General features: G+C 36.2%; 4 protein-coding genes across 8 annotated transcripts; all 4 read left to right on the forward strand.

Moving 5' to 3' along the window:
- The first annotated feature begins 2078 nt into the window (after positions 1 to 2078).
- LOC129362870 (GTPase IMAP family member 9-like) lies at positions 2079 to 4593 on the forward strand. The gene is made up of 2 exons (XM_055034665.1): positions 2079 to 2153; positions 3662 to 4593. Exons 1-2 carry the CDS (start codon positions 2126 to 2128, stop codon positions 4591 to 4593), a joined length of 960 nt encoding a protein of 319 aa, XP_054890640.1. The 5' UTR covers positions 2079 to 2125.
- Positions 4594 to 6369: 1776 nt separating this feature from the next.
- LOC129362969 (GTPase IMAP family member 9-like) lies at positions 6370 to 7326 on the forward strand (the record flags this gene model as incomplete). The annotated part of the gene is made up of 1 exon (XM_055034822.1): positions 6370 to 7326. A coding segment is annotated over one exon (957 nt), but the record flags the coding sequence as incomplete, so codon positions are not given.
- Positions 7327 to 10428: 3102 nt separating this feature from the next.
- On the forward strand, positions 10429 to 14132 carry LOC129363621 (GTPase IMAP family member 2-like). 5 transcript variants are annotated; one of them, XM_055035829.1, is made up of 4 exons: positions 10436 to 10478; positions 10742 to 10844; positions 11468 to 11619; positions 12688 to 14132. In XM_055035829.1, the coding sequence occupies exons 3-4, from the start codon at positions 11598 to 11600 to the stop codon at positions 13410 to 13412; spliced, it is 747 nt and encodes a 248-aa protein (XP_054891804.1). In that variant the 5' UTR covers positions 10436 to 10478; positions 10742 to 10844; positions 11468 to 11597; the 3' UTR covers positions 13413 to 14132. The 5 variants fall into 5 exon arrangements, with proteins under 5 accessions (XP_054891838.1, XP_054891804.1, XP_054891823.1 ...); XM_055035856.1 differs by having other exon boundaries at positions 10460 to 10478; positions 10748 to 10844; XM_055035837.1 differs by having other exon boundaries at positions 10464 to 10507.
- A 3383-nt stretch (positions 14133 to 17515) lies between these two features.
- On the forward strand, positions 17516 to 19323 carry LOC129362673 (GTPase IMAP family member 4-like). Its single transcript, XM_055034400.1, has 3 exons — positions 17516 to 17581; positions 17846 to 17914; positions 18370 to 19323. Exons 1-3 carry the CDS (start codon positions 17566 to 17568, stop codon positions 19137 to 19139), a joined length of 855 nt encoding a protein of 284 aa, XP_054890375.1. The 5' UTR covers positions 17516 to 17565; the 3' UTR covers positions 19140 to 19323.
- Positions 19324 to 21730: the final 2407 nt, after the last annotated feature.

Raw genomic sequence — 21730 nt, forward strand, 5'->3', positions numbered from 1 at the left:
TTTCCTTTGGTTTGTTATTTTGTTTGTATTTCTTTTTTTATTCAGAAAAGTGTTTTAGCAAGGAGTAAACAGCAAACGGTTAGTTCCAGTAACAGGATCACGTGATGCAGAGCCATCAAAAAACAGCACTAAGTCAGGGTTAGTTAGTTTTGCTTAAATCAGGTCTGTGTGTGCAAACTTGTTCCAAGACTCCCTCACAATGATGAGCTTCACCATCATCAGGAGTCGACAAAAGAGTTGCTGGATTAAGAACATTGAAACGTTTCACAGTGACATTATCTCCAAAAGAACAGATGTATATTGTAGCCAACATGCAGCAGAAAGATGGAACTTTTCTGCTCCAAAAGTATGATAGAAACAGAGGTTTTTGAAACGAGATGATCTTAAAGGTAACTTCTTCCTCGACAAATGGGAGCGAATCTAAGCTTGCCTTCAGTGCAGCATTATAGATAATGGGGCTGTCACAAAACCCTTGACACAAACACGTAAAAGTCCATAATTTTCCCTCAAGTTCAAAAGCAAACCAAAACTGACTTTTTGGATCCACAGGAACAGAGAAAATGCATTTGAAATATCCACCACTGACAAAAACTGCATTTGAGGGAATCTGAGAAAGGTTGATGTGAGGATTTGGCGTTACAGCCACACGTGGTAAAAATTATGTATTTACTAATTTTAAGTCTTGCACAAATCTCCATTCCTGTCGTTTTCCAGGTTTCTTTACTTTTTTCACAGGAAACATTGGTGAGCGAACTGGAGAATTATCACGGGGAACAATGATGCTGGCTTTTTGTAGAGCTTCAAAAACTGGTTTTATGCCTTCAACAGCTTCAGCTTGAGGTGATGCTGATTCTGACATGGACAGAAGTCAGATTTCAGAGTAACAACAACTGGTTCACAACCCTTAATTAGACCTTCATCATATTTGCTTTTATCCCAAAAATCCTCAGGAACTTTAAATAGCGCTTTGGTAGTGAAGACAGATCTGTGTGAGATAAAAAAACATGCTCCAAAATTTAGGTCTGTGGTTGGGATCAATTCCACAGTATTTTGACAGAGCACTGGTGTCATGGTTGAAGCTACACGCTTGACCCACATGCAGACGCACAAACAAGGAGAAGCAATTTGGTAAATGAATAAAATTTATTGGATCAAAAAATAATAAAGAGTTTGTGATGTGTCTCGGAGGGGGGGCCTTGGGTTAGGGTTGTCTCAGCGATAAATCAGGGAAAGAAGTGGTAAGTGTAAGAATACTGATAACCAACCGGGTTCAGGAACGGGCTTACTGGTGAGTATGAAGTCTCTGCAGGGAAGGGGGGTGTCTGACAGGAGGAGGGGTCCGGTCCGGATCCAGTGGTTGGTGGCTGATGGATTTGTCGTTGGAGGGCCGGCAGGTTGAGAGCGGGTTTCGGCCAGTCTCGGCGGTTCTCGAGTCAGACTAGAAGGTCTCAGGAAGTGCTTCTCCACAGCTGGAAACCCTGTGAGGAAATATATAAGAAATTATCTCAGGCTTGCTTGAAACTCGTGCAATAAGACACCGACACTAGGTTCAGTGGGGGCTCTGAGCACCATTGGAGGTTAACACTCAAGCGCTGGAGAACCGACCGACCGCCCGCTCTTCTTATGCTGGCGGTGATGATGTTGATTACGCACAGATGCGCAGGATCCACCCTCCAACGACTGCCAACCTCTGGTTCCATCTGGTGGAAAAGAAAAACGTTCCCCACCCAGCCTAGCGCCAACACCCGACAACTGGACAATGAAACAATTGTTTATATACTGACATTCACTCAGAAAACATCGTATTTGGGTCAACAGGTGAAATGATCCAATCAGTTTCATTTTTACACGCACAAATAAATGACCCCAAATTATTCCAGGATCACACCCCCACACAAGATGCTTCCCTGGGCAGTTGCCCTTGTCACCCATATCAGAAATTGTGCCTATTTCTGACTGTAACTGCATCGGCAGACAGATTAAAAGGGAGGAGTCTGACTATAAAACCAGACTATAAAACAGCATCAACATAAAAAGTGAAACCATTTCTACCAAGAAAGAAACCAAACAGCCACAGATCATCACAGATCATAACAGATCAATTCCCTGCCAGAAGACAGACAAGATGTCCAAACACAGAAATAATAAACGCGGTAAGAAGAGTTTATGATTTTATACATTATTATCTCTAGAGGCAAACATTATTTACCAGCAAAATATAAAATGAAAAAAAAAATGTAGAGCTGGTACTGATACCACATTTTATTGATCAGTGATCATGTCTGGGTCTTTGTCGTTTATCAGGGAACCAATAAGCTTCTTTAAAATGACTGACATGATGCTTGGAGTCTTTTCTCCACTGAAGCTGCTGGTTCAGAGCAAACAGTGGAGAAAAGCTGCAGGTGTATTTATACAGGTGAGCAGATGGACTGAACTCTGCTGGGCTTTAGATGAGCAGCTTTAAGGATGAACAGGAAAATAAATTTCATTTCTTCCTGGTCGCCACTAATGTGAGGCGTTACACACCTGGTGATGTTTCTGTGTGATGAATGAAGGTGTTAAATCCTGTCGCTATTATTGCTGAACACAAAGCTATAAATGTCTGGGCAAGGTCAGAGGTCATCTATTAAACTGACTGGAGATGAAAACATGAACCAAAAGCTGGAGAATAGTCAGTTTTATTACAATATTTGTGAGTTTACCTCTTTATTATTAAATTGAATATAATTTCAGATTTTTTGTATAACTTTTCTTCAGGTTAATTTGGCCATTTTTTTTTTAACTTTGACATGACTATGTGATTTTACTTCATTGAATAATTTCTTGTTGTTTTAACTGTAAAACACTTTAATCCTGAGCTGATCGTCTTAATTGGCTTAATGTTACATCTCTGTAATATGGAAGAGAATTATTATTATTCAACATTTTACTGTGTCCAATATTAAATTATTTTTATTATTACAGGTAATACTGGAACCAACATAATAACAGAAATAATGTATTAAAATTTGGTCAAAGTGAAATCAGACAGAAAATATGTGACCTCATCAGAAAAGGGCTGGTAACAAAATAGACATTTAAAAATATAATGTATGAATGTGAAAGGATATAAACTGATCTATAGACAAAAACCAAGAGGAAGAAAAACTTGTGTATTAAATAATCTGTAAATTGATTCTAATCATTATTGATGTCCATAAAAATATTCAGTAACATCTATTGGTTATAAAAGCATTTAAAGAAACTATTAGCTGAAGCTTGAAACACATTTTAATAACTGTAATAATAATAATGATGGTCAAAGTTTATAAAAATAGTTTTTCTACGTTATTTATACTTTTCTTCCAGATTAATGAACCTAATCATGAACATATTATTGTGTAACTGACATCATTAAAACCCTTTTTAGTGGAGCTGCAGCGTAAAGCACAATCCTCACATGGAGCCTCAGTTCTCCACACAGACGTCACAAGTTCAAGTCTTGACCTCATGACCTTTGCTGCATGTCTTCCCTCTTTCATTGCCCACTTTTCTGTCTAATTACTCTCTAGATAAAACCCATATGAGCCAAAAAATAATTTTAAAATGTTTTAGTTTCTACTTTAAAGTAATTTAAGTAAAAACTGATTTTGGTTTATTGTTGTTTCTAATTCTTCAACAGCTGAAATGGATCCAGACCTCAGGATTGTTCTTGTTGGGAAAACTGGAGTCGGCAAAAGTGCAGTTGGAAACACCATTTTAGGGAGGAAAGCTTTTGAGTCTATAGCTTCTCTTTCCTCTGTGACACAGACCTGTAAGAAGGAAACCCAGGAGTTTTCTGGTCTAAATCTGGCTGTTATTGATACTCCATGTCTGTTTGATAAAAAAAAGAGTAATGAAGAGGTTGTGAAAGAGATCACTAGAGGCATCTGCCTGGCGGCTCCTGGTCCTCATGTGTTCCTGATTGTTCTCCAACCGACCAAATTCAAAGGAAAAGAAGAAAAAACATTGGAAATAATTAAGACCATTTTTGGAGAAGCAGCAGCCAGATACACCATGGTCCTGTTTACCCATGGAGATGAGCTGAAAAAGGCAAAAACTAAAATAGAAGATCTGTTAGAAACATCCCAGCCTCTAACACGCATCATCAGACAGTGCTCCATCCTGGAGAAATTTGAAGATAAATATCATGTTTTTGACAACAAAGATAAGAATCCTGCTCAAGTCAGGGGACTGGTGGAAAAGTTCAACAGAATGGTTCAGAGAAATGGAGGAAGTTTCTACATCAATGAAAGGTTCCGAGAGGCAGAAAGAGCCATTCAAGAAGAATTTAAACGACTCCTCAGAGAACATCCAGACATGAATCCTCAAGATGCAAGAAGACGGGCAGAGAGAGACAACGCATTTATCCACGATGTTGTGGGGGCTGCTGCTGCAGGAGGCGTTACTGGAGCAGCTGCTGGAGCTGCTGTTGGTGCTATTGGGGGACCGATAGGAATTGCTATTGGAGCTGTTGTTGGCGCTGCTGTTGGCACTTTTGTTGGATTTCCAGCTGGAGCTGTGGCTGTAGCTGTAGCAGAAGTGAAAATAAAGGGAGGATGTGTTGTACAGTGATGATGTGTTTGATACTTTGGCCACAGCTTATTAAACCCTGATTTTCATGAATAACAAAATATAACTTGTGAAGAACCTGTGAGCTTCAATGAGGGTAGAAACAATGGAGTTACTTTAGCATTACATTATCTTAAGCTGATGATTTATTCTGATTTCTATTAATGTAAATATTTATCACATATGTTATAATAAATAACAATCATCACCTGCTGGTTTCACTGGTTCCCAATTCCAAAGAAAATAACATCCATTGTGAAACTATTTATGTCCTATTTTCAGCAATATACCTTAAGTAAAGGGAAAACTGTTTGGATATTAAATAAATTATGTCAGACTCTGTTTCTTTATTAAATCTGTGAGAATTGCACTTTATTTTCTAAATCAAATCAACAAAGATATCAGGTCAAATCTTCAAACCTATTTGCTACTCATTGGATTGTAGAGGAATCACACAAAGGTTTAAATAACTTGAGAATTTACATAAAACCTTAGAATGACATAGTGAACAATCTGAGAGGATGAACACATGAATGTCATAAAATGGTGCAGATGATCTAAACACAGAGACTAAAGTCCTCAATAAAACTGGATTTGATTCCCAACCATCAGACATTTGCAACATGTTTTAAACTTTGTGTCTCGATTTTAAAAAGTCTCAAGATCCAAAATGATTAAATGAAGTTCTCCATTAATAAATAGGCGACTTCAGTACTTTATTTACTTATTTTGTTGTACTATTGTTCTGCTAAACACACAATAAATGTATTGAATTAAACTTTCAAATACATTTATTTTTATTGTTGTCATAGAAACATTATGTACAAAGAGAAATCACAAATATACTTAAATATAAGTTTTGTAGTGAAATATTAAATTAACTTTGTAACCTGAAATAAAGTTTTGAATATTAAATTACAAAAACTTGCTACACACATCATTTAAACTTTTTAAAGTCTTAATCAAGTTCAGTTTGTCATTATTGTTTTAAATCTCAGTTTCTCATCAGTTTATCAGCCAGTGTGAATTTATCTGGATAATTCATGAGCTGCTGCCTCGATGTTTATATGTTCAGCTTCCTATTGATGAAGCTTCTGGTTCCTAAATGTTGATTTTTTTATGGATCATTTCTACTGAATTGTGTTTCTGCCTGATTTTCTCCAGCCAAGTTTTACCAAAAGGCAATAAACGAACACATTAATTTAACAGGACTGTATTGAATGCGATTGAATTACATGTTATGATTTTGGCTGAACTGGATCCATAATCAGATTTGGACGATTCTACATTTATTTTTAATTCACATTGGCAGTGAATTTACACCATTTATATGAATTAATTCCTTCAGATTTGTGTGTAAACAAGAAAAACAAACATGATTATTATTTTATTCATGTTCTAATATGTAAATAAATAAAGAGCTTAAAATAATCTTTGATTCTTTTCATTTATTTGCACATTTTCAGTTTCTAATGGGATGGTTTCTAGTTACCAGATTAAAAAAGTTATAAATCCAAAACATCTATTGTGTATCATTGTTTGCATTTTAAATGATATTCAGACGATGTGCAGTCGTCTCCAGTTGTATGTAGTGTAGAGCAGCGCCCCACCCCCACCTGTTGCTAATTAATCAGTTTATGTTGACCAGATTTTATGGTCAGATTTCTACTTTTATTTCACAAACAGCAGAAAAGCAGAAATAACATCACATTCTAATAAAACACATTATTTGGTGGTTAAATGTTAAATCTGGTGTCTAATGCCTGTTACCTTTAATACTATCAGAAGCTAAATGTTGCTCTGCAGCTCCTGAACTCTGTGTTGTTTTCAGAACCAGTGGCCGACCTCAGAGTGGTTCTGGTGGGTCAGGAAAGAGTCGGGAAGAGCTCAGCAGGAAACACCATCCTGGGAAGGAAGGAGTTTAACTCTGAACTCAGTCTGGTTCCTCTGACTCTGAGCAGTAAGAGGGCAGAAGGAGAGTTTATGTCTCGTAGAGTCTCTGTGGTGGACACGCCCGGACTCTCCAGCTCTGTTCTTCCTCCAGAACAAGTGAAAGCTGAGATCCAGAGAGCTGTGGAGCTGAGCTCTCCCGGTCCTCATGTTTTTCTGCTCACCATCAAGCTGGGAAGATTCACTGAACAGGAGCAGAGAGGATTGGAGAAGCTGCAGGAGATTCTGGGTCCAAAGGTTTTCATGTACATCATGATCCTGTTCACCTATGGAGACCGACTGGAGAAAGATGGCATCAATATTGATGAGTTTGTACAAAGAGATAAAAACCTGCAGAAACTGGTTAGGAGTTGCAGTGGGATGTATTACATTTTAAACAACCAGAAAATGGAAAACAGGAAGCAGGTCCAGGATCTGGCCAAAACAATAGTTTCACTCAGGGATGTTGAGGATTCTTCTCAAGTCAATGAATTGCTGAAGAAGATCGACAGAACGGTTCAACAAAATGGAGGAGGTTTTTACACCATTAAAATGCTTGAAGAGGCAGAGAGAGAAAACTCATTTATCTGGGCTGCTGCTGCCAGAGCTGCTGTTGGAGCTGCTATTGGAGCTGCTGGTGGAGCTGCTGTTGGGGCTGCTGTTTTAGCTGCTGTTGGACCTGTGATCGGACCAATGGGAAGTGATATTGGAGCTGCCGTTGGAGGTTCACTGGGAAGTTCTATTGTAGCAGCAGTGGGAGCTTCAGTAGCTGTATTAATGGAAGGGAAGACCTGCATTATACAGTGATTATGTGTGTGATGCTTTGGGTACAGCTTATTTAATCCTGATTTTCATTATTAATAAACATGTATCAGTAATAAAATATTTGATCATGTAATTAATTATGTAATAAATATTTCAGCATCTGTGCCTGAGATGAGGAAGGAAGAATCTTTATATCTTTATCACCAAGTTCTTTGATTCCTGTTTATTTCAGTTGCATGTAAAACTGTCAACAATCTGAACAGTATAGTGAATAACCATAACCCTTACCCAAAATGATTAAATAAATAAAATTTCCCCATTAATAAATAGGCGACTTCAGTTCTTTATTAACTTATTTTGTTGTACTATTGTTCTGCTAAACACACAGTAAGTTTATTGAATTAAACTTTTAAATACATTTATATTTATTATTGTTGTCATAGAAATATTATGTATGAATAGAAATCACAAATATGCTCTAAGTTTTATAGTGAAACCATAAATTATTTTTTCTAACCTGAAATGAAGTTTTGAAAATTGAATTACAAAAACATGCTACACACAACATTTCAACTTTTGGAAAGTAGATTCTTTTAAAAGTCTTAATCAAGTTCAATTTGTCAACATGTAAATAAATAAAGAGCTTAAAATAATGTTTGATTTCTTTCATTTATTTGCACATTTTCAGTTTCTAATGGGATGGGATGGTTTCCAGTTACCATATTTAAAAAGTTGTGAATCTAAAACATCTATTGTGTATCATTGTTTGCATTTTTTAATGATATTCAGACGGTGTGCAGTCTTCTCAAGTTGTATGTATGTATTTGGATTCTGGGTCCAAAGGTATCCAAGAACATCATGATCCTGTTCACCTATGGAGACCGACTGGAACAAACAGGCAACGATATTGATCAGTTTGTAAAAAGAGCTAAAACCTGGAGGAACTGGTTCAGAGCTATAGTGGGATGTATCATGTGTTCAATAAACAGAAGATGGAAAACAGGAAGCAGGTCCAGGATCTGCTGGACAAAATAGATTCACTCAGGAAACGTTGTTATTTCCCCAAGATAATAAATTATTATCTTGGTTATTTTCCCAAGATAAGAACGACTGCATTAGTATCTATTTTTATTGTTATTTCATTGGCAATAGCATTCAGAGTGTTGAGATCAGGAGCTACACAGCAACATATGGAGCAGAGTGTAAATATGTGAATACATGGAGTTGATTGACAAAACTAAGATCCTCCTCTTGACTCTGATTGGCTGATTTTGGTTGGAGTGACTTGGTAGCGAAGTGTTTCTTCAGATAGTAGTTCAGAAAAGAGGTGGAGGAAATGGATCTTTTTACAGATTATTTGTCTCATAACAAACTGTTAGAAAATGGTGACCGTTTGAATAAATATGTAAAACTTTTTTTTTTAAATGAAAGTTACATGCATCTTTAAGACTCTGTTCCTTCTCATTTGTGAAGCAGAAATTCAAATTCAAACATACTTTATTAATCCCAAAGGGAAATTAAAAGTTGTTGTAGCTCATTAATTCAGATTCTTGAAACAGTTATTAAAGTTGGCAGAAAAAAATCTCTTGTAGTGTCTGTATTACAGTGAATCTATATTACAATGCATTTGTATCACAGTGAATCTGTATTTCAGTGAATCTGAAGAAGCCTTGCTTCTATTTTTAATTTTGTCCGTTTTGGTCCTCCATACAGGTTGAGGTCTGAAAGGGTAATGTGATTTTAATCAGCAGGTTTATCTGAAATCAGTCCAACTGTTTCTATTACACTGAGAAGATACACCTCAAAAGGTTGCAAACATCGCCACCTGGTGGAGTTTTAGAGCTGTTGCATCACTGGCAGCAGCTGATTCCTCTCACTCTGAAATTCAGTTACACAACAGAAAATGAACTCAAACAAATATTCTTTTAGCTTCTTGTCATAGAAAAAGACAAGAAGCAGCAGTTTCAGTTTCAGAATCTGCTGCAGCTTCCAGGGTCCTGCTGCTGGAATCGTCTGATCAAGAAGATCCAGCAGGACTTCAGCTTGTTATGCAGAAAAACATTCAGTCATAATGGGAGACCAGAATACAGACGTATCAGATCTGATTATAGGAGCTACTTCTCAGTGAAACACTGTTAAAAAAAATTGTGAAAGGGTTAAGCCATCTTTTAAAGAGGCAGAGGCTCAATTTACAAGCACTAAATTACAAAGCCAAATGTCTTAAATTATGTTTGATATTTAAAGCATTTTTATAACAACTGAAAGTAATATAAATAGCTACTTGATTGTGCAGTAAAATGATAATATGTACCTGGGAAATACATAATACTGTCCCTTTAATAAAATGTGCTGCATAAATAAACCACATTGAATCAAACTAAACAGGAAAATGTTAGGTCTGTGTTTTTAGCTGCTCTCCCTGTTGCATCTTAAGAAGTGCATCCATAAAAAAGTCTGTTATTGTGTGTGGTTAAAACCTCTGGGTGATTTATGGCCCTTTGCATAACTATGCCAAGAATGGCCTTGTTTGTGTCTCTCAGTGCTTTATTTATGAGGCCTTCACTGAATATTTTACACTATATTTACTGTGACACTTGAATATTGTGAAGAGTTGATTTTCTGCTTTCATTTACTACCAGTTTGAATTCCTGCACTGGGAGACTGACTGGGTTTTACATTATGCTGTACATTTAAACAAACCAGCTCATCGTCATAGTTTTATGAAGAGCTGCTGTGTTTTTAAAACCATTCCTTTAGCAAAAATCTTTTCCAGGTACCGACACTCTGAAACAGAAAATAAATCAGGTTTCTCTTGCCAACCTTCAGAAAGACACACCATGCTAGATTTATTTGTTATGAAATATTACCGGGGGAGACAGTCAGTATTGAGGCTTTCTGAGCTGAACTGTGAACTCAACACCTGCACTTCCTTTTCTAGCCACCAACTCGAGAAAAATCATCCAGTCATGAATATCATTTACCTGCAGAGACCCGTCAGATTTCTGCATGTTATTGTTCCCGCTACAATCTGCAGTGTGTGGTGTGTTACTGGTGATGTGTTGAATAACTTTGTCTTGTCAGATTATCGCAGCCTGTTGAATGTGACAGGTTGCCAATCAGAAAGCGCGGTGACGTCAGAACGGAGGGGAATCCCAAACAGTTGACATGGCAACAGAGTCCGGTGGAGATCGGAGGTGATATGTGGAAATATTTATTACTAAAGGTTATTATTATATATGTTTGTTTATTCAGTTAAAATGTTAAATAGGAACAAACATAACTATCCTTCAGATCAAATAGAGCCGCTGGTCTTTTTATCAAACGTCTTTTTATTTTATTTTGTCTTTTATCCTTAAAATGATCCACAAACTATCACTGCTGATTCTACATCGTTATAGAGTTTGATTATTATAAATTTACTATGTTCCGTTGGGCGTTTTACTGGATTTTCTTCTAGATCCAGGATGTTCAGTGAATCGGTTCTGGTGTTGCTCCTGTCGTGGTTCTGGACAAACGAACCGACCGAACCTGTTGGACTTTTATCGGTTCTGTGATCAGAGGTTTGGAAAATCTGCCAACAATCGTTAAACCGTGTGAATTAAAACTCACCATCTCATCTCATCTCGCTGCTCTAACGCTCTCTGACTGGTTGCTATGCTAACGTTTACACATCCCTTCAAAATAAGATACAGATGCGCCACAAAAACGAACATTTTACTTCCGTGAACATTTTAACTCAGGATAATTTTAATGGAGCCCTGAGCTCGTTTCTCTGCAACAGACGGTCCGTCTGGGAGACAATGACACCGGAAGTGATGCTCAGGGTGTCTATATGTTGCTGACATGACTGACTTATAACACACCGGAAGTCAGGCAAAGTGCTGCTTTCGTATGTGAAATAACTGACTTGGGATCTGAGAATATTGAACGAAGCAAAAACAAAGCAGGTTTGTAGAAAGACCTTACAAACCCAAAGTTTTTAAAGATGCTCTGTGTAGCAACCTGTGGGCAGCTGGAGATATGAGCAGCCCTGACACCAAGATGATCAGATCATCAGGACTGTGCCATCATTACCAGAACCTTTAAATCTGTGCTGTCTGGGATGAGGTGCAATAAGAAAAACAAAGGTCAGCTCTGGATTCTGCAAATGTTCTGCATGGTTCTGACAGTGTCTGTGTTGCAGAGACATTCCAGGGGAGGAGACTGAAACCAGACTATAAAACAGGAGGAATTAAAAAGTTAAAATATTCACTACCAAGAAACCAACAGCTGCACATCATCCCAGATCAACTGCCTGCAAGAGGACAATAGCAATGACCGGCCATCAATCAGCTGGTGAGAAAAATACATGATTCTAAATTTGTAATGTCAAAATGACTCACAAGTTATTTTGTAAAAAATGTTTCATGTTGAATCATAGTTGCATATTTCTATTTGATAAATGAATAAATTAATTATACTTCTGAAAACAATTGGAGAAACACATTTTAAGAGTTCAAAGGTCAAAGTTTCTGCTTGCAGGCTGCAAGTTTGGAGGGCCTGCAAACTGCGATGTGATCGAGTTGAATCCTGTCCTCAGGCGCTGAGCCGCATTCAAATGAATAATTATAAGATTTCCATGGACATTTTGGATAAACAAAATGACTTTTTCAAAACCTTCCTATTTAAATTAATTTACATTAAGATTAATTATATACAGAGCATAAATATGTGAAGATCTGAAAATGAGTTGTAATGTACAGATGCTTTTTAAACCAGTAACACCAGAAATACATCCAGTTAATTTAATGATATATAATCTTAATGATTTAATTCTTTACTACTTATTGATTGATTACCTGGTGATTAGTGACAACAATCATTACCTGCCAGAATATGTAAAATATGTTTTTATAACCTTTGACATTAATATGATAAAGAAGATGATCAACATTTAATTTTCTATTTGATGCTTCGTGAGATCTAAGAAAGAAAACTGGGATTCATTGTATTTCATTTTGCTCTTTCAGGTAGAGTAAAGATTCTTTTAGCTTATTACCTTGATTTGGTAATATAATGCAACAAATGTGAATATTGTACTATAATAATGACGTCAATCTCTTTACTTTAATAATTAACAAGTAACTTTTTGTAAGTTTATATCAAAAACAGAAAGACAAAAGTTTCTCTTGTCTAAAAGATGTCTGGAAAGTTGAGTTTTTTTTGGACCCAACTGGTTCAGTTACACATCAGTCAATTCTCTATATATGGGCAGGAATATTTGTTAAATTTATCACAACATAGAATTGTGTTTATTGCAATAATGAAAGAATATTTTAAATGAATCTTTCTTCTCAATAGATTGTGGGAAAATGTCTGATGTAAATGTTGCTCTGCAGCTCCTGAACTCTGTGTTGTTTTCAGAACCAGCGGCCGACCTCAGAGTGGTTCTGGTGGGTCAGGAAAGAGTCGGGAAGAGCTCAGCAGGAAACACCATCCTGAGAAATAAGGAGTTTAACTCTGAAGACGGTGTCAAGCTGCTGACTCTGAGCAGTAAGAGGGCAGAAGGAGAGTTTATGTCTCGTAGAGTCTCTGTGGTGGACACGCCCGGACTCTCCAGCTCTGTTCTTCCTCCAGAACAAGTGAAAGCTGAGATCCAGAGAGCTGTGGAGCTGAGCTCTCCCGGTCCTCATGTTTTTCTGCTCACCATCAAGCTGGGAAGATTCACTGAACAGAAAGAGACAGGACTGGAGAAGCTGCAGGAGATTCTGGGTCCAGAGGTTTCCAACTACACCATGATCCTGTTCACACACAGCGACCGACTGGAACAAACAGGCATCAATATTGATCAGTTCATACAAAAAGATGGAAACTTGCAGAAAATAGTGCAGAGCACCAGTGGGATGTATCACGTGTTCAGCAACAAGAAGATGGAAAACAGGAAGCAGGTCCAGGATCTGCTGGACAAAATAGATTCACTCTCAGAAGGAGGACGTCGATTTTATCAGAGCCAAAGTTCCCAGATCACTTTCTTTAGATGGACTCAGTCATTGTGGTCAGACAGGAGATTCAAACTTGGAGTTTTCTTTCTGTGCTGTTGGATGTTGAGCAACATCTATAGTCGGCTGAGAAACGAAAAGATAAAGTAAAAAGTTACTGGAGGAAGAAAGTTTCATGGAAAATGATCAATATTCATTACAATCCAAACATTTGTTTTGTTTGGCTGAGTTTAAAATTAATAAATTGATTCTTTCTGGTTTATTGTCATAGATTTGAGTTTTAGAATGTTGACATATCCCCAATGTCCATTTAGTCACAGATTTGTCAAGGGAGCTTTTATGCATATTTACAATATAATTATAAGATATTTATAATGTTCAAATTGACAACTTATGCCATATTTACAGGACTGACCCAATTCCAGATCAGTATACTTACAGAGGCAAATTTAATTAATTTATATTCTTTCCTGTTTTAAATAATAAAGTTACTTCAAACAATAACTACTTAGTAAACAGTGAGAGACTTGAATAACATCCCATTTAAAGTTAAAACGAAGGTTGTTTAAATTATTATTGGTGTCCAATTTAATCAGATTTTGTGTTTCACAGACATTTGGTTGTTTGTCTTGTCTGAATCCAAAAGTAGAAAATTAAAAGCCATGTGGGGGATCGTTTGCTGGGGACTTCAGATCAAGAACCCCTCACTCTCTTCCATCAAAATATGACTCTATTCTATTCCCATGACTATTTTGTTTTGTTATTAAAAAGCACTGTTGTCCATGTTATTCAGATGTTGGTAATTATTCTGGCTAAGAGTGAAACTGGGTTCTAAGTTTCTGTGTTGAAGAACAAAAGCTCAGTAGCAGCCATAGGGCGACAACATCGTGTTTATGAATGTTATCTGTATTTTCAGAAAAAAAGGAAAGTAAAGAAAATTTACAACCACTGTAGTTCTTGACATCCTTTTTGTTCAAGTGTGCAACACAGGTTCTATATCTTCCAGGCATAATTTTAGACACCTCAACTGATTGGATTCATCAGGATGATAAAGGTTTGTGCCTTTCTCCATTGGCCACTGGGTGAAAAGTCACAAGTTCATCAGAGATACAAAGACATGCAGGAAAAAAGACCACAGGCATGGAGACCATAACTGTCTGGTAAACATTCCTCCACAATCTGAGTATTATCAGAGTCTGCATCAGAAAGCTGAACCTCATCCTTAAAAACTTCTGAATAAAGAAAACTTCATGAAGTTCATACGAAAAGAATTATCTGCTAAGAAGAATAAAAGAAAAAGATTTGTTCTGATACCAAACACAGACGCAACAAGCTAAGATGGTTGTCTTGTTTCCTCCATTTAGTCATTGCACAACATCTGTTCTGCAGCCATCATACCACACCGTGAAGCAGAACCACGCAGTAAACTGTAGAAACTTCTACAGCAGGAAAATATCCTCATCCTTAATGAGGATCCGTTTTCACATCCAACATCTTCTTATTATGGAGCTGAGAAGAAATAAGGAGACTTTGGGGTGTTTTGATAATCCAGTAGACTTGGTTTTACTGGGGACCAAAGTGGAAACATTTGTTACATTTTCAGTTTTTCACTATGACACTGTATTGTGTCAAACAAATCAAACCCCTTGGAAAACCTGTTCTCCTCCTCGCCTGTGGTGGTGCTACAATAAGAACCACCAAAGGAAACAACAAGAAAACCTCTGAAGAAGCAATGAGCAAAAACTCCATCTTCACAAAATGAAAACAGAAATGGAGTGGTGTCAGATTTTAATGGTTGCAGGATTTTTCTTTCGTTTTAGTAAAAAACCACGAGCCATTTCACCCACTAGCCTAGACTCACACGTTTGTTTGGTTTTATTTACCCAGAATTCCTTCCACTTTCTCCTTTTGGAGCACCGAACCAAGATCTATAGGTTTTCAGGAGGACCAGAGTTCACTTTTTTATTTTGAGACTCAAATTTTGCATTCACACCTTTCCAAACAAACCTTTCCAAACTCCAGTTTGATTAAAGCGGACTGAATGGCCCTTTTTAATGCAGTTTCACAGAATCCTTTAAACTACAAACCAACAATGAGTCGATTACAGTTTTTCTGGATGTTTCCTGCTCACCAGCTGCTCCATGTTCCTTCCCAGTCTGCTGATTGGTCTCTATTGTAGAGATAAGCAGGTTTTCATCACTTCATCCCAGTTGTTCTGGTTCTGTTCTGTTTCTGTCTGCACCAGAAGCTGCTGCCGCTATGCTCTGCTTCACTTGTTAAGTTTCCTCTTGTCACACAACATACAGAGTTTTATTCATTCACGTAAAATCAAAACAAATGACCAACTTCCTGTTTGTCTTCAGCTGCTTTAAGTCAATAATTGAATCTGTGTGTCTCAACAGAAAAAGGAAAAAGGAGTTGGGTTTGAGTTAGACTGACGTTTTGTGAAGCGTTCAATAACTTTTATCAATATATAATTGATGTTGTCCAATGAACATCAATCTCTGAAAATCCTTCAGAAACCCTGAAGAAACTTGAAATCTCTTTAGAATAAGACTTTACTGATGAAGCGCTTGTGCTGCAACTAAAGATGATCTCAATTAATCCAATAAAAAATTGGCTCATTTAACCACTAAAGATTTTATACAATGATAAAGCACAATAAAATATGTAAACAAACAAATAATAATAAACATTTTCTTTCTTAAAATACAATAACATTATTATGATAATGAATGTTTGATCATTTGCTGCACAAAACGCACCTGCAGCTAAAACAAACTTTTAACATCAACTAGTAAAAGGTTCAGTTTTTTCTGCTTAACTTAACGTAGTGTTGCTTATCTTTTGAATGAACTAACTGGATATCAATAAGTTCTTTTTTGGGATTTTATTTACATAATTTAAGAAGGTGAAGTTTAGAATGCCACTTAGAACATATTTACAGACAAAGAATTTTTTTTGTAATTTTGAATCTAAAATGTAAATAGTTTTTGTACAGTTTCGGCTTCATATCGGCTCTGAATATGTTATTTTAGTAAATAGCCTTTTTAGAGTTTGTAGCAATTAATTGACTACTAAATTACCCGATCGTTATTTCAATAATTGATTCACCACAATTACCACATTTATTTGTTTCAGCTTCATATAGCACATTTCAAAACTTTGTGTAGTAAGAAAAAAGACTAAAACCAACAACCAACATGCATATGTGGATTTAAATGAGTTTAGGTCCATTTGGATCACAAAAAGAAAGTATGGAAACATGGAAACATTTGAGATGTGATCATATCTTTTCTGTTTGTTCCTCAGGAAGCAGGCAGTCAGTCAGATTATCTGTAATCTCCTCTATACGTTTCATCCTCTCGTGTTATCAGTTCAGACTTTAATCCATCTGCATGTTTTAGTTATCAGATTAAAAACATTTGTATCATCAACAGTGGATCTGACCAGAGAACTGCACCCATGTGATTTCTTTCATTATTTTTCTTCACATAAATACCTTTCAATCTGATGTGATTTTCAAAAAACACAGCCTGCTAGTTTTGTTGTGTTTATTTCAGCTGCTGAATAGGAACACTGTGTGTTATTGTACAACTTGAACAACACAAATATAAATGCACAAAGGCTGGTTTTCATTTATTCTTCTCCAGAAAGTACAGAGTGAATAACCTAAAATTAAAAAGAAATTGCTCTGAAAAAAAACACAAAATAATAATACTTCATACGAAAATACGTCGTACTAAACAAGTTGTGCAATGTCTCTTTAGAGAATTATCAACACATATAGAGCAGTAGGACATTTTTTCCTCTAATATGCTGAAAGAACCACCTGATTGAGCTTAGGAACTGTTTTATCTCCAGGTTCTTGGAAGCAACTTCAGTAATCAGGGTAAAAAAATGTTTTTAATTATTTATTTTTATATTTATTCAGTGGTTGAATAAGGTTTTTTAGTAGAAAAAGAGTTCTTGTCTTCTAAAATGAGAGAAGAGTGTTGTGGACTTTGACTTTATTTGTTTATAATCAAATATAATAAACCAAAACCTTTTATTTAAATTTCTATAATGAGATGTGCATATAAAATGTGCAAACTGGGACCAGCAGTTTGCACACTGCTGGGTTAAAACATCCCATATTTGAAGACAGATCTCCAGACAAAAGTTTTCTCCATATGTTGTACACATCATGGGAGGAGATCAGGGTGAGGTTATTATATAAGAACAGAGACGGGAGTCAAAATATTCATCAGCAACGCATCAACAGCCGCTCTACATCGACTCACCTCCACCTGCTGCAAGGAAGATGTTCAAAAGAAAAGGTGAGTTCATAAAATTTTTAAAAACTCCTTCCTAATCCAGTTTGGATTAAAAAACATGTGAAAACTTAGAAAATATCAAAACAGTTTTCAATCTAAATTTATAAAAAATTGAATATTTGATCTTCTTCTGATGGTAAGAATGAAGAGGAAACAATTCAACTCCAATCATGGCTAATTTTTAATATCATTGCAAACAATGTATTAGGAACAGTGGTAAAATAAAGATGATGGTAATTTGATCCCATCGTTTTTTTTTTCTACGAGCTTCTTCTGGGTCAGGATCACAGGAGACGGGAGAAACTCAGAAGAAAAAGAAATGTGATCAGAATACAGGTCAGATCAAAACTATTTGATTTATTTTCTGATATGTTTGATAAAATTTTGTCTAAACAAAGAAATGTTCACCTATGGTTCATATGTATAAATACACTTATATATGATGTATTTATTTATATATGATTTGTTTTTTGGTGACAATGATCAACAACTGCACGTATCTTATGCACGTATTAGACTAAGCTTTTCTTACCTTTGCTTGGTTAGAATTACCAAAACTATTTCTATTTGCTAAATGCCAGATAATTTGGCTAGAACATTTCTTAGAATTTTTTGGTAACTTTTCTTGAATTAAAAAGTTTGCATACATTTTGTCGGTAAACAGTTTGTCTTGGGTTGAATATCTGGTTTCAGCGGTAGATGCTACATATATGATTTTACAAAACATACTTTTCTTTCCCTTAACATTTAATTTCCATATTCAAACATTACTTGTGATTTATTTCTTCCAGGTACAGATCCAGAAGAATGTGACATTATCATTTTGCTCATTGGTAAAACTGGAACTGGCAAGAGCTCTGCAGGAAACATCATTATAAACTCTAATCATTTTGCAGTTGGGGAGAATACATTGGTGTGTGAGAAGGGATTTCATAACTTGCCTGATGGCCGTAGATTGGCAGTGATTGATACTCCTGGTCTATTTCACACCATATTGACCCCTCAGGAGATGAAGAGACAGTTGGTTAGATGTCTCTCATTGTGTGCTCCTGGTCCTCATGTGTTCCTGTTTGTGATAGACCCAACAAGTTTCTCAGAAAAAGAAGAAGACATGGTCGAAATCATCAGGAAGATTTTTGGAGAAAGAGCACCTAGATATGCCATGGTGTTGTTCACTCATGGAGATCAAATGCCTGTAGATCCAAACAGACAACGTATTTTGCATCTTAACCAAGCTTTAAATGATTTTCTCAGCGAATGTCGGGGAGGTTATCATATTTTTGACAATGAAATTGGGAACAGAACTCAAGTTATTGAGCTGGTGGAGAAGATTGACAGCATGGTTCAGAGAAATGGAGGCAGCTGTTACACAAATGATATGTTCAGAGAAGCTCAACGAGCCATTAGAGAGGAGGTTGGAGGACATAGGGGTCCAGCAGAGAGAAACAACTCGTTTATTCGAGCTGTTGACCAAGCTGCTGTTGCTGAGGCTGCAGCTGAAGTGGGAGATGCAGTGAAGAGAGGCAGGTCAGTGAGAGATAACTGGTGCGTCATCATCTGACTAAAAATGCTGCAAATAACCACAATGATGGCGACCAACTCAGTTTAATCATCTGACAATAATGAGATGTGCTAGTGAATAGTCATTAATCATAAACAAAATTTTTTTAGTGTGACATTTGAACGTGATTTGTTATTTGAAGACAATGATTAACAACTGCATGTTTTTGATCTGCATATTTTAATTTAAGGAATAAATTTGTTTTATTAGTTATTTATTTATTTATTTCAGTTTGAATTCAAAATATGTTTTCATTTACTAATAACTACAAAGTGATTTGGACTACACTGCATGTTTTGTTTTTTTACCTTGTGTTCACAATAAATATTTAAACACTTCATTCAGTTCTGTGAGATGGGTTTTTGTATTCAGTTTTTATGAAGTACAAGCATAAAAGCCAACATTTCACACTAGAATATTGTGAAATAGAATGTTAATATTGTCATAATCCCTGAAAACTTTTTGTTTTAGATGTTTTTTCCATGACCCAGCCAGTTTTATTCATTTGTTCATTTAATTTATTATTTTATATGCTATTTTTACAAAACATCACAAAGATTGTTAAAAAAAAATTAAAAAAAGAACAGGAGAACAAACATATAATTTACAATAAAATGCTATGGCAGATTGGTACAAATGTGTCCATAAATATCTGCATAATTTTTGTCTTATTGTTTATTTTGATGTCAGTTATAAATAAAAATTTCAAGAGCACAACAATAAAACAAAAAGTCTTGCATAGCTTGCTTTGCATTCCGGTAGTTTGGATTAGCCGTTCAACTAGCAGTGAGCTAACTCAGAAGAACCAGAGCGGACACCGGAGAACTCAGAGAACCACCAAGAGAGCTGAGCTCCTCCGCGGCCGTTTGTTGACCCAAAGCCCGCGCTCAAATACAGCCGGTCGATCATGTGTTCCTGATTGTTCTTCAACCGACCTAACCCTAACCCACCAGAAGAAAGAAACTGTGGAAATAATAAAGAAAACATTTGGAGAAGAAGCAGCCAGATACACCATGGTGCTGTTTAACCATGGAGATGAACTGAGAAAGGCAAACATTAAGATAGAAGATCTATTGGCAAAACAAAAACCTCATCATCAGTCAGTGCTCCGTCTTGGAGAAATTTGAAGATAAATATCATATATTTGGAAATGAAGTCAAGCATCCTGCTCAAAGACTTCTGCAGAAGATCAACAGAATGGTTCAGCAAAATGGAGGAAGTTACTACACCAACAAGCTGAATCAGGAATACACATGTAGTCATATGAGAGCACATGTATCTTCTTCATTGCAGTGACAAATTTAGAAATCAAGATGTATTTCTTCAACTGAATTGATTAGAAGCAAAGACTTCATTAATGAATGAGAGTCTATCTGATCTATAAAACAGCGGGAGGAAACTCCCACTGTGGTTCAGTGTTTCGGTTTCACTTCCATTTCTTCTTTTTGCTATTTGGAAACTCTACTTAGAACTTTCTTAAGATCCAACACTGGAAATGTTTGATCAATAGTACATGTTCAAATCAACAAAAGAATGACCTGAAGGAAGAAATTGCATTTTGGAATAACTTAGCTAGAGTTCAGAGTTAAATCTGACAGAAAATAGGTTAACTGATCAGAAATGTCCAGTAAACAAGATAACAATCTGGTCAGTTTTAGGTATTTATCGCTTTATTCTAAGTTTATGAAATGATATTAAATTGTGTGCTAACTGATCTGTAGAACCTATTTGTACTTATCTCCTATGGAGATGAGCTGAGAGAAGCAAACAATAAAATAGAAGACAATGTAGAAAGACACAAACCTCTAAACCGTATCATCAGTCAGTACTCCATCTTCCAGACATAAAGATAAATATGTTTTCGAAACAGAGTTGAGGATCCTGATCCAGGCAGTGGATTGCTGCAGAAAACCCTATGAATGGTTCAGTGAAATGAAGGTAGTTTTATGGAAGTAAATATGTGCCATCAGGATTTGAATAAAAAATGCCTCTGAATTTTCAACGTAAAAAAATTCAGTGATAAAAAATTCGCTGTTAAAAATTCAACGTCTAAAAATTTGCTGTAAAAAAAATTCAATGTCTAAAAATTCGCTGTAAAAAAATTCAACGTCTAAAAATTCGCTGTTAAAAATTCAACGTCTAAAAATTTGCTGTAAAAAAATTCAATGTCTAAAAATTCGCTGTAAAAAATTCAACGTCTAAAAATTCGCTGTAAAAAATTCAACGTCTAAAAATTCGCTGTTAAAAATTCAACGTCTAAAAATTCGCTGTTAAAAATCCAACGTCTAAAAATTCGCTGTTAAAAATTCAGCGTCTAAAAATTCGCTCTCAAATTCAACGTCTAAAAATTCGCTGTTAAAAATGGCAAGGTTACTTCAGGTCACAGACATGCGCAATGGACGTCAGATTCCAACACCCAGCCAATCACAAGACGCCACGTCATATAGAAGAAATACCAGCATCACGGAGGCTGGCGACTATGGAGGCGAACGCTAACCCAAAGGTGAGTTTAATGCTTTCATATTTCTGTAGTACATTTCATTTTGCGCCTAAGGTTTGATACATTATCTTAAAGCTCGATTTAAAACACG

The sequence above is a fragment of the Poeciliopsis prolifica genome, unplaced genomic scaffold, assembly GCF_027474105.1.
Source record: "Poeciliopsis prolifica strain line A6 unplaced genomic scaffold, Auburn_PproV2 SCAFFOLD001, whole genome shotgun sequence".
NCBI lineage: Eukaryota > Metazoa > Chordata > Actinopteri > Cyprinodontiformes > Poeciliidae > Poeciliopsis > Poeciliopsis prolifica.